Genomic DNA, 12,888 nt, shown 5'->3' with positions numbered 1-12,888 from the left:
GACAGCTGAGACAGGACCATGAGTTAGAGACCAGCCTGGATTGCATGGCTGTCATGGTTCCATGACAGCCTGGTTCTCTCATCAGCAGTGAAGATGTGCTCAGAGAACCAATATGGTCTGGACCAGGAGTCACCAGCAGCAGCAACTCCTTTGTACCTAAGAAATTCTTATACTCCAGGTATACAAGTTAAATATTTACTGATTATGTAGGACCAAATGGCAAAGCATATTTATAGCCATTGCAGAAAAATGCTGGAAATTTTGCTCAAAATTTATTTAACATTTCTTAAAAAAATTAACTAAACTTAGCTGGGTGATGGTGGCACACACCTTTAATCCCAGCACTCGGGAGGTAGAGACAGGTATTAGAGGCCAGCCAGGTCTACAGAGTGAGTTATAGGATGGCCAGGGCTACACAGAGAAACCTTATCTTGAAAAAGCAAAAATCCAAACCAAACCAAAACTAAACTCAGTCCCTCAAACATTCGTTTTTTTTTTTTGTTTGTTTGTTTTTTGTTTTTCAAGACAGGGTTTCTCTGTGTCTTTGGAGCCTGTCCTGAAACTAGCTCTCATAGACCAGGCTGGCCTCAAACTCACAGAGATCTGCCCGCCTCCCTCAAACATTCCAACACAATGCAATTCAAAGATGTACTAAAATGTGACAATTACCTGCTGAAGACTGATGGTAGAAAATAGTAAAGAGAAAAATTATTATTTTTTTAATTAGTTAACTATTTATGCTAAAGATCAAACCTAGGGTCTTAAACATACTTTACCAGGCCAGGGGTGGTGGTACACACCTTTAACCCTAGCATTTGGGAAGGCAGACAGGTGGATCTTTGTTAAGCTCGAGGTCAGCCTGGTCTACATAGAGCGTTTCGGAATAGCCAGGGCTATACAGAGACCCTGTCACCAAAAAGAAAAAAAAAAAAGCCAAAACAATAAAAAAGGGCATTTTACCCATCACTGACAGCACCCCAGACCGAGTGATTTATTTTAAAATTTATATTTTTATTTATTTTATGAGCATTTATGTGTGTGCTGTTGGAGGACAACTTGGGGGAAATGGTTCTTCCCTTTTACTGTGTGTGTTTCAGGGATTGAATTCAGGTTGCCAGCAGGTAGGTATTTTTCCTCACAAAACGGTCTCCCCAGCAGCACCATACATTTGAAAACCACCATTTTCAACTTTATTTTCTTAAAAAAAGATTTATTTATTATGTATACAACATTCTGCCTCTATGTATGCCTACACATTTATGCTTGCATGCCAGAAGAGGGCACCAGATGGCTGTGAGCCACCATGTGTTGCTGGGAATTGAACGCAGGACCTTTGGAAGAACAGCCAGTGCTCTTAACCTCTGAACCACTTCTCCAGCCCCCCCTCCCCATTTTCAACTTTTAATGAATTTAGCCAGATCATCAGTGAATCCTATGAGCGAAGGCCAAATAAGGCAGACGACACCCACTCTAGCTCATGGGGAAACAACAACAAAATCCATCTGTGATAACAAGCATCCACGCCAAACAAGCTGAATATGAAGTAATCAAGCTCAAGGCATGGTGGCAAGTGCTTTAATCCCAGCACTTGGGAGACAGAACAAGCTCCAAGATAGCCAGGAGTTCTTGTTTCAGAACCAAAACAAAACAGCCCCCAAAACCAAGAAATAAAACAGTCAAGTTCTTAGCACCCAGTAACAGTTCACAAAGGAAAGCAGAGCAATTAAATACTAACCGTTTTACAAATCAATGGCATTAAGTGTGTGTGAGTGTGTGTGTGTAGGGGAGATACTGTTAAGGAGACATGTGATGCCACAATCAAATGAACATTGAATTAAACAACCAACTTGAAAGACATCAGAGACATAAGTCTAAACCAAGGGTCAAATATGAAATCCTTAGCATCTCTTTTATAAATATAAAGTAAGATAATAGCACAATCATTAGACAGATATACTATTTAGAAGTAAAATGATATTTTTGGAGTTTGCTTTTAAAAATTCTCCTAACAGTTTTTCAGGGTCCAATATATATGAGTTACAATGTGTAATTCCACGATGATACCTGGGACTTAGAACCATCTTAGACTGTGCTGGCTACATCAGTGGCAGAGCAGGATCACTCCCCTCTAGCTTGCCTAGAGGCTCAGCAGTAAGTGGGAGTAGCCCCTATCTCTGAACAAACCCCACAGCATGGCACCTATCACATGGCACATTAGTAAGATTCTCTGCCTTTCTTGGCCTTAAGGAGAAATGCCTTGAAGAAATGCCTTTTATTCTAACCGTTCTCAAATAATTCCAAATACTGGCACCAGACTGGCAGAAATAGAGGAAAAAAATCTGATCATTTACTTCCCAAGTTTGAGGTCTAGAAACTGACGATCACTACCTACCTAGCAAGCTCACTGCTGTTAAGTGTCTCAAGTCTGGAAAAAGCCTCATTTTTCAGTACATTTAGCTCAGTGGTTGATCTGACAGGTACCCCAGTTCTATCATTAATTTAGTGATTAGAATAAATTCAGAAAGGTTCTAAATGTTGCTGTCCTCTGGCCTGCACCAGGATCAGTCAAATAACCTGGGATGCCAGGCCTAGTGACACCCACCTGTGTTTGCAGTCTAGCAACAATGTCTTTCCGGGCTTTCATGACCGCATCCAGCTTCCCTGAGACCATGATGGAGAGACCTTGGTCTTTGGCCAGAGAGAGCTCCAGGTGAGCACCAGTCCTCTGCATGATCTCAAGGCAGATTTTTGCTTGTTCACCTTCTCCAAATTGGTTCATGTCTTTATATTTTCTCTCTTCCAGGGGTACATGAAATACCTGTTCAGAAAAGACGCCCAAAGACAAAGTTAAACCATCAAAGAAAAGGAAGACTGACCACATGCAATATATATTTATTAATCCTTCACCCACTAAGCAGTGCCGTAGGCAAGGCAGTAAGGAGAAATCCTCCAAGAAAGGAGGCTGGCATGTGGTATAGATAATAATGAACAGCACCAGAAACAAAAAGCCTGTTAAGAATTTAAAGGGAGGCAAGTGCCTAGGTCAAAACCACTAAGGACATAATAGAAAACCTTTTTGAAGAGAAAGCGTGCACCCATGATAGGAAACAGCAGAGGTAGCAGCAGGCAGGAGGCAGGGGCATAGGCGACATCAAGAATTTTAAGCTTAATAAATTCTGCTAAAAGAGTAAGGAGAGTTGAGGAGGAGCAGTGATGGAAGCAAGAGGGATCAATTATCCCTCAAAGAGGTCTGAATCATTCAAAGACACATTTAACAAGACATGATACATTTAACAATACATTTAACAGATACATTTAACAAGACAAGATAGCAAAAGGTCACAAAGAAAAGATCAAGAGGCAGTTGCTTATGCACACTAGGGCAAGAAGTTATAGTTACATGGGTGATAATTTTCTATCATAACCAGGCATCAGTTCTACACTCAACTCTTAGCCCAATAGCAAGAGAGAAGGGGAATGAAGCCAAAGGAAACCAGGAAATAAATTAGTTGTTACCGACAGACTATTAACTTTTTATGTATTTTTTTTCCTTTTTTTTTTTAATCCTTCTTACTATGCAGCTCTGGCTAGCCTCTGACTCTAGAGATCTGCCTGCCTCTTGCTTCTGGGTGATAGATTAGCTAGGTGTCACAAAGCCCCACAACAAATTAGCTTTTGGCTGTCATATGGATAAGGAAAGGCAGACTTCGCAGCCAGAGGCAACAATGAATAAAAAAGTACATGGCCCCATGAATCTGACAAATATGGCCTATCTCAGACTGTGTGCCAGTTGTCCAGAGTGCCAGGGAGGCTGGGTGGGAGGATCATGGTGGAGGGTGTGCTCCACAGGAGGGATCGTAGCCTTTTAGACTCCTCCACTTTACATACCCAAAATGTGCTCATCACTGCAGACTCAAAACCCTTTATCAGTTCTTCTTGCTTCCTACAAGGAACAGATAAAGCAAAAAGAAATGTGTTTCTACCTGAGTGATGACAGAGGCCTTGATTGGCCGGATCTTGTTACTCCAGGCTCCAGCAGGTTCTTGGGCACTTTCCAAGCAAGCTGCTTTCTCAGGAAGTGGAGGGAAGGCATCCTTGTAGGTAGGCGGGTCGCTTTCCTCTTCTGAATTTAATGTGGCAACTAGACCAGAGAACACACAGATTAGGAGGAAAGCACTATAATTAAACATTCTATGAACAAACACAGCAGAAAGGTAGCAGGAACCCCCACTAAAACGTGGTGAGTGAGCAAGGCTACTATTACACTTTCCTCATTCATAGCTATGGGAAAAAAACCTTAGGAATCATCAGGCCAGCACCCTGAGTGTGCGAAATGGATGGGGCTAGAGATTCCCAGTTCCAGAAATGTTAATGTTTTGCCCTCTACATGGTCCCACTATGAAAGGTAAGACAATAAGTCCCATTTTAGTACTGTGATGTATAAAACCCTTGAATGCAAGCTTGTGACAGGTTTTTAGGTCGTCATATTTTCTAATAGTACAAAAGTAAATCATGATTATAAATGCTTGGCACATAGTACAAGTTTAAACACTGCTTTTAAGAACTACCTTTTAAAGCGGGTGGCAGGGGCATACACCTTTAATCCCAGCACTTGGGAGGCAGAGGCAGGCAGATCTCTGTGAGTTCAAGACCAGACTGGTCAACAAGAGCTAGTTCCAGGACAGGCTCCAAAGCTACAGAGAAACCCTGTTCTAAAAACAAACAAAAAACCCAGAAGAATTAGCTTTTAGAAAGGTTCCACATTTCCCTTTGTAATGTACAATGGTGAAATTAACTCACATGGGGACTGTCTCTGATGGCCTCTCAAGCTAAGACAGGAACAGCAAGACTTGGAGAAACCAGGGCCTGACTATTAGTCATGTTTATGTTCCATGATGCTCAAATTTGTTCATGCTTTTGTCTAGTTTAACCATGATCTCCACAAAAACAACTATATAGATGTTTTAGATAATCCCATATCTCTAAGGCTAAGCAGTATCTACCAGTAGCAGGGCCCAATAAAAACACAATGGGGCATGCAGATATGGAGAGGACAAGACGACTTTTGGAAGTAGATGGGACTCTAGTCTAAGTTCACTGCTTCTGAGCCTGATGGTGGTGGGATAAACAGAGGCAGGACTCTTGAAGTGCCATTTCCCTCTTAAGAAAGGAGAAACTACAGATAGCTGCACTTAAACCCCAGATACTGAGAACCAGACAACCAGCAGTGTCTTAGGAATGACCAATACAGTGGTCACTGGGAATGAGTGGGTAAAGTGTAGCCAAGAAGTGAATTTTAAAAGCTTAATTCATTCTAAATTTAAGAAATGATATTCATTTCCATTCTAGGGAAAACTTAAATATGGTCTAACAACCTAGAACAACTTATTTTTTTCATTCAAAAATTTTAGAAAATCTAAATCTAAATTAAAAATATTATCTATGTTTATTTGTGTATGTGCATGTGTATGCATGCTGAGCTGCATATTGAGGTTAGAGGACACTTTGCAGGAGTCAGTTCTTTCCTTCACCTGTGTAGGTGCTAGGATCAAATCCAGGTCAAAGGCTTGGCAAGTAGACACCATTACCTATTCGCTGTCTTGTTAGCCCTGATCAAAGACATTTGTACAAAAATTTAGCATTCAAATCAAATGCCCTGCATAAACATATATACTAAAATTTAAAGAAAAATAACATAAAGTAGCTGGCTTTAAGGTACGTATTCTTTATATTGAGATGTTGCAAGGGCAATATTTTACATACATTAGGCTAAATGTGTTAAATGTGTAATGGTATACGCCTGCAATCCCAGAGGCAGAAGAATCATGAGTTTGAGATTGGTCTGGTTTAAACAGCAAAACTTTTGACTGAAAATATTTCGGAAAAAATTCACCTATTCCCTTTTATTTAACCTGGGTTTGGAAAACTTCCAAATTGCTTATGTGACTAGCATTCTAACCCACTGGACAGTGCTGGTCTCCATCTTGACTAATGGCCTTAAACAGCACAGACGTCACATCTCACCCTTATCCTCAGAGGCTCAGGATGCTTCAGTCAGTATTTCAGCACCCCATAATTACAGCAGCAATTTTGTAAAGGATCCCAGTCATTGCCAATTGTCAGATTAATTGAATTTCCAAGAAACTGACCATACTTAGATCTGTTTCTAGAGTCATTCCTCACACCTGTCCAATCCCACTTGCAACCAACTAATATAAATTAGCAGAAGCCCAGTCTCCAAAGTTAATAAGGAAAACTTGTAAAGTAGTCTGTCACCTTTGATTTGTTGTGGAACCAGCCCACTTCGATGTTCAGCAAAACTCTCCTGGGTCAAAACTGCAACGGAGCTCATGGTCGATCTCACGTCCACACACAATCCTAGTAAGACACTACAAGAGAAAGGTAATCAAGGAGGAGACAACCCAAGTACAGCTAACTCAGTAATGTACTGTTTTAAATGTTTCAGTCAAGGTTTTTATCTTCTTACTGAAAACTATAGTGTATTTTCTGCACAAGGTTGATGTAAATTATTCTTCAGATTTTCAATGGAAGAGTGAACATGGCAAATTCAAGTAAAGTAGGGTTCTAGCCCATTTGATTAACTTTTCTCAGAAACTGTCACACAGTAGACAAGATTTGGCTAAGAGACCTAGAAGTCCAAAGCTTAGAATCTGTACCACCTACCCATGTGGAAGCCACAGGGAGAGGGCTTCATTAACAGCTTGTTATCCCCCTCCCCCACCCAAAATCATGGGTACTTTGGGATTACTGGAACCTGCCACCTGCCTGACCCATCTTTGTTACAGATCAATCCAGGATCATTCTCTTAATAGCTATCTCCATCTTATTTTGTTCATATAACATATGCCTCCTGATGCTTTTAAGAACCATAAAAATGACAATTACTACAACTAGGACATGTAGGTACTTATCCAGAGGCCATAAAGAACCATTTCAAACATCTCAGCAAAATTGGGGGAGGGGGGAGAAACCTCACAGTGCTTCATGTTGTCAGTAAAACCAGATACACATATTGTGCCAAGTACCTCAACCTGCTGATTATCACAGGGCACTTTTGCCCAGTGTGGAGGAGATTCACTCACAAGAGAGGAAACTGGCTCAAGGCACAGCATTCCTTATTCCAGGACAGCCGTGGACATTGGCTCTGAAGGTCCCAGCTCCCTGTTTGTAATCTATGGTGCAATGCAGCATTCTCAGGCACAGTTGTTAGCTTCTCTGCCCTTCTGTAATTTTCGGCAGCTTCACAACACCAGTGTGAGGAAGCACTCATTTTCTTTACATCACTATGCCAGTGCCTTACGTATATCACATCTTGGTAAAACGCAAGCACTTCAATAAAGTATGCAGCTGGCTGTCAATGGAAACACCTTTAATTCCAGCACTCAGGAGGCTGAGGCAAGAAGATCTCTCTGGTCAGCTTGGTCTACAGAGTGAATTCTAGGACAGATAGGGCTACACAGAGAAACCTTGTATCAAAAACAAAACACTAAAAAATGAAACAAAACAAAAATCTTACTTTATTACAATAATGTAAAAACCTCTTCCCAACTTTACAAAGTATTTCTAAAGCATATTAAGACCCAAATTCTGAAAACAAAACATAATTCATGATTAAGACAAAAAGGACAAAAAACAGATGCAAGGCAGAGGACACAGCTGAAGGGCACATGAAGCCATGGATGTGCCTATTATGGCACAGAAGAAGCCTAAGAGGAGATGATTCAGGCTAGAACTAACTCACACATCTTTGTGTCCTAGGCACAGAAGTCCTCAAAAAGGGCACTCAAACTTACCAGCAAAATGGTCAGTAGCCAGAAAGTCCGTCCCGAGGTTGCCTCTGTCAGCCTGCCAGCTTTTACTAGTATAGGGAAGAGAGAGAGAGAGAAACAGACAAAAGTCAAACAAACAAAAAAACCAGAAAGGTTACTTATCCATGCTTTATAATTTAGATCCTTTCACCTCTCAAGAAACAACAGAACTAAATATTCTTTACATTTAGTTTCTAGTAATTGCAACAGTTAGGCAAATCTCTTAGGAAAAAAACCATTACAAAAGCTCTGGTCTTAGGCCATTAACTTTGAATAAGACATGTTACAGTAAAACCTGAATCATTTAGAACTCTCAGGACAATTCTTCAAGGGATCTTAGAAGTGATCTGTACACTGGGTCCTTGTGACCTGCCAGACTGACTCTGCTGTAAAGCAGAATGCACATCTTGTGCTTGAGCTATCAGAGTGCCCAAGGGCTCCTTGACAGAGAGAGCTAGGAGTGGTGCACTCCCAACACTTGGGAGGCAGAGGCAAATGGATCTCTGTGAGTTCAAGATCAAACTGGGTTTCAAAGCGAGACCTGCCTCAAAAACATCAAAACTAAAAGAATGCTTGTTAACTTTACAGTTTCTTTTTTCTTGCTATTGTCCTGTAGAAGTCCTTCAGTCCCTTCTAATCTACAAAGACTTAAAAATCAAGTCATAAAACTTCAAGATTCCAAGGCCACCAGAGGAGGCCAAAAATTACATATAAATACCTTTTTTTGGTCTTGAGACAAGATCTCTCTATGTAGACCATGTTAGCCCTGAACTCAGAGATCCACCTGCCTCTGCCTCCTGACTTTGGGTCTAAAGTGTGTTCTGCTATCACTTCTTAAACCCTGATGCCCACCCACTTTACCAGGTTCATCCACGTGACCCTAACTATATGTTTTTGTCTCTGTGCTGCCCGCCACTGACTATTGCCCCTGCTTTCCAGGACAAGGTTAGTTTTGATACAGAGGAATATACAAGCCTACACCATATATTGCCTTGTGCAGACTGCAACACAGTCTTAGGCTTGCCCCCACACTTAAGCATCCCTTTCCAGGAGTATTTACAACAAACCAAGTGACCGCCGAAAGCACCTCCATGTCTAAGCCTGCTGTCACTGCCAAGGAAGAAACCGGAGCAGAGCTTCCAGAGCCCCGGACAACTACAGACACCCTCTGGAAGCCAGGAACAGCAGAGTGGACTTCTAGAAAACTCCAGACAAGTTGACAAGACTTATTGGGGTCTAGCTTCTAGATTTCAAAGTTTGTCAGAGCTTGGGGCATAGAGATCACAATTAAAGATATACTGAACAGAGTCTGTTCAGGTTATCACTTGGTAAGGCTTTTTAAAAATTAACTCAAAACCCTGTTAAAGTCTTAATTTAAAATAAATACCTAATGCCCATTTGTAAATACAGACTTCCTCTCCATTGTAGACTCTGGAGTAAGAAGCTTTACTTACTCCAGAAGTAAAGGTCAGTGCACGCCTTCCGGTTTCCAGTAGCGCACAGCCTGAGAGCCCACCTGCATCTGGTTTACCAGCAGAACCTACGCAACAGTCCCTCTGTCTTTACACCCACCTGCTTTACCTCTACTGACAAAATTCACAGGCCTAACCTGCTGCACCTGGCTGTCCACACTGCGCAACAGCCACTACAGCTGAACATGTGCCCTCCACTCTGCATCTCCATTGCCAAAACCTTCAGGAGTACAGGAGCCCATGATTTGGTAGCTCAGACTTTTGGTGGAGTGAATCATATGTTAGTACTGAAAGACACTGAGTATTATCCTAATTTTCAAATACCACCAGAGAAAAGAAAGAGTGCTCCTGGGAGCCCAGTTCCCATGCCTCCCTGTAAAGGTTCTGTCGAGACAGGATGAAATCTGTACTCTTTCCTCTTCTGGTTGCTACATGTCTCCCACAGTGGGTGCAGCCCCTCCTCTCCAGAGTCTCCAGTCTTTCACTGGCACTGAGGCCATCTCAACCATTTTTGCCACTGGACGCTGGAGTTAGTACCCAATGCTAACCTACAACTTTGACATTACAATTTGCTTCGGAGAGACAAAAGAACATGGCAGAACGTCAGTTCTCAACACAGAACTAAATAAAGCAAGATAAGTAGAAGCCAGGGACAGCTTCTTCTACTCCTCCAAGAACCAAGGAGCAACAGGGACTTCTGCAAAAGAGAAAGGTGAGGCTGTGGCAGCTTGAAACCATGTGTTAATCTAGAAAACAGAAAAGGCTGTAAGTGAAGAATTCTACTTTTTTGCTTCTGAACAAGGAAGCATTTAAATTGATTCCCCTGCGCTAAGTTGTGCCAACTACTTATGTAAGGGCCAACAGTATGCGAAGAGAATTCAGACACGCTCCAGAAAGAATATCCTATCAACCTCCATTAGAGAGAATCAAGTTCTTTTACACTCTAGACCAGTCCTCATGGAGGGCACCAAAAACTTCCAGCGTGAAAACCTTCAGCTGGGATTCAGGTTTCCAAAGTTGAAAGTGTTTACTTTTACAGTCCTCTGAAGTCTTGCGAAGGTACCCCCCACAATAATATTCAAGAGTACAGACTTCAAAATTAAGAATAAAACCAGGCTCTGCTGAGATCAAACTCTTCAGTCTGTGACTACCAAGGCCGGCCTAGTGCTTTACCCAGCGCTGGAAGTCAGAGACCCAGCCTGGGAGGAACTTTCGCAGATGCCACCTCAGCATGGCCCTCCCACCGGCCAAAAGCGCCCGCGGGCGGGGACAGGCTTAAAGGGACAGCATCCTGCTCGGCCTCCAAGTCTTTTATCCAAATTCGGTATTTTTCCGTAATGTATTTTTCACCCATGGACCCTGGGGCACATCCAAGTAGTACTTGGGCCTGGAGTCCTCCAGTGACCACGTAGCCGGACGCCGCAGGTGGAGGTGTAGCGAGACACCGCGCCGGACACAGGGGCCCCGGGTGAAGATCCCAGCCTGCCGCGCGAACTAGGGCGCCACTGACCCAGGTCCTGTCCACAGCCCGTAGGGCCCGTGTGGCCGCGCTGGGGGGAAGGGGTGCGGGGGAGGGGCCGGCTCGGTTGCCCACGTCACCAACCTGGCCAGGTCGCTCCCCTCCCCCACCGCGGCGGCTCGCAAGGAGAGCCAGTAGTCCAGGCTACCCGGGCCCGCAAGCTGACCCGCGGCGCGTGGCGGACTTGGGAAAGTTTCTGCGCTCCAGCGCGGCCATGCGCAGAGTGACACGTAGCGGCCCCCGCCCGTCGCGGTAGCGGAGACCAGGCGCCAGTACGGCCGGGGAGCTGGGGAACCGACCCCGGCCGTGCCCAGCACCAAGCCCCCCGCCGGCCCGCCCACCAACTCGCCCGATTCTCACTAGTGAGTGTGACCGCTCAAGAGCCTGTCCGTCTGTCGCTGCCGCTGCGCGGGAGAAGCCGGGACGCTCCGAGGCGCGGCGCTCGGGCCGCCGCTGCTATATAGGGCGGCGGCTCCAATCCCGCCGAGACACGTCAGACCGGCCGCCCGCCCCGCCCGCTGCAGGGTCCCTAGAGCGCCCGGGAGCCGACCAACTTCAGAAGAGTTCTGCGGCTTGAGAGGGGGCGAGTTGGGAAGTTAGTTACTTACAGTGTGCAGGCAGGCCCCGATATAAGGGTTCAAGGGTGCACAAGTCGAGGCCACCAGCAACAGTGTCACCAAAAGAGAAAAGCTCCGAGGACCTCACACAGTAGACGGCCGGCCGAGAAAACCATTTTGGCATCCCCCAGAGCACTCCCTGGTGGAGCACATCTCAAGGGTTCTTCTGTTCCTCCTCCCCACCTCTACTACAGCCGGCTGCTTCATTCCTCAATGACCAACAAACATAACAAACTCCAAAAATGAAATTTTATTTAGGGTCCCATCTGTACAGAGCAGCCTGCAGTGTGCTCCTCTCCCACCCATGCTGAGTTGGACAATGCAGAACCTCTGTCCTCAGGCTGCTGCTTCCTTCTTTGGAAGCAGGTTAGTTCTATCCTATTGTGTCTAGTGACAACTACTTGAAGAATTTGTAGACATTCTGAACCTGTACTGAGGTGACATGAACACACTTCTGACCTAGGCAGAGCAGACAGGTCAATGAAACCCATCAGCACTGGCTGTGACCATGAGATGGATATTACCCAGGATGACTAAAGGCTAGAAACCAATCAACCAGCTGTGTTCCCCACCTCACTTTTGACCAAGTTTCACTGTATAGAACTAGAGGTTCTTTGGTCGCAGCTGGGCCACCAGGTGTATTTTTAGAGTGACACTGATAGGAGGAAAGGGCTCGAGAGGCTTTCTGCAGTTTTCAGTCTAAGGCTCATAAGGTTTTAAGCAGAAAGACTTGACACACTGTGCTGGGCATTACAAAAAGCACAGCACTCAAGTTCTTGGCTTGAGGGACTGGGAAGAGCTGCTCTAATTGGGTTGACACTAAAGACAGGGCAAGGAAGAAAGAGGAATGAGATGCAAAGAATACGGAGTTCAGGCTGGGGATGGGGGTTGTTGAATAGGAAAGTATATGCAAGTTGTGGTGTCAGAGTTCAGAAGCCCCAGAACAAGCAACACAAATGGCAAGAACATCACAGCCCTTCATGACATAAATCACTGAAGGCACAGAATGTGCAGTGTCTGAAAGACCCAAGGGCATCTCCAAACTGCCAGCAGCCACCGAGTGATACAGCTTCCTAAAGCCTCTGTAGGCACCAAGTTGCCTTTCCCTTCTGTGTTATTACTGTGGTCTGCAGGGTGCCTTTCCCTGGAGATGAATCAACCAGTAACTAGAACAAAAGTTTTTGTTGTTGTCGTTCTTTTGTTACTGAGATCTCAGTGCTGTGGAGAGGGAGATGAGGCTAAAAGGGGTAAGGACCCACAAGTCAACATGTTTGCTGTCTAGGGACCGCCAGTGGAGTTAGGAAGCCAACACAAGTACAAGCTAGCCCAGTGCCTGCTGTACAAGGAGACCTCAAAGAGCTGGTTAAAAAATGTGGTTAGCTAGGTGTGGGTGACATCCTGTAAGCCCAGTACTCAGGAGGCTGATGCAGAGAGTACTGGGAGTTCGAGGT

At 44.4% G+C, this 12,888-nt stretch overlaps 1 protein-coding gene across 2 annotated transcripts in view; it reads right to left on the bottom strand.

Moving 5' to 3' along the window:
- LOC121446841 (vigilin) overlaps nucleotides 1–12,888 on the bottom strand; it is a 77,200-nt gene that overhangs the window by 27,133 nt on the left and 37,179 nt on the right. The window contains exons 1-5 of one of the 2 annotated variants that reach the window (XM_041649676.1): nucleotides 11,181–11,264; nucleotides 7,815–7,879; nucleotides 6,277–6,389; nucleotides 3,984–4,141; nucleotides 2,603–2,818 (exon numbers count right to left, since the gene is read on the bottom strand). In XM_041649676.1, the coding sequence (XP_041505610.1) occupies nucleotides 2,603–2,818; nucleotides 3,984–4,141; nucleotides 6,277–6,352 (450 nt within the window). In that variant the 5' untranslated portion in view covers nucleotides 6,353–6,389; nucleotides 7,815–7,879; nucleotides 11,181–11,264. Of the gene's footprint in view, nucleotides 1–2,602; nucleotides 2,819–3,983; nucleotides 4,142–6,276; nucleotides 6,390–7,814; nucleotides 7,880–11,180; nucleotides 11,265–12,888 lie in introns of those variants that run through there. The other variant, XM_041649677.1, reaches the window with a different exon arrangement.

The sequence above is a fragment of the Microtus oregoni genome, unplaced genomic scaffold, assembly GCF_018167655.1.
Source record: "Microtus oregoni isolate MIOR12 unplaced genomic scaffold, Mior012 000004F_ref0000308, whole genome shotgun sequence".
Taxonomy (NCBI): Eukaryota; Metazoa; Chordata; class Mammalia; order Rodentia; family Cricetidae; genus Microtus; species Microtus oregoni.
The sequence above is the reverse complement of the archived record's forward strand: the minus strand, read 5'-3'. Positions and strand labels throughout refer to the sequence as shown.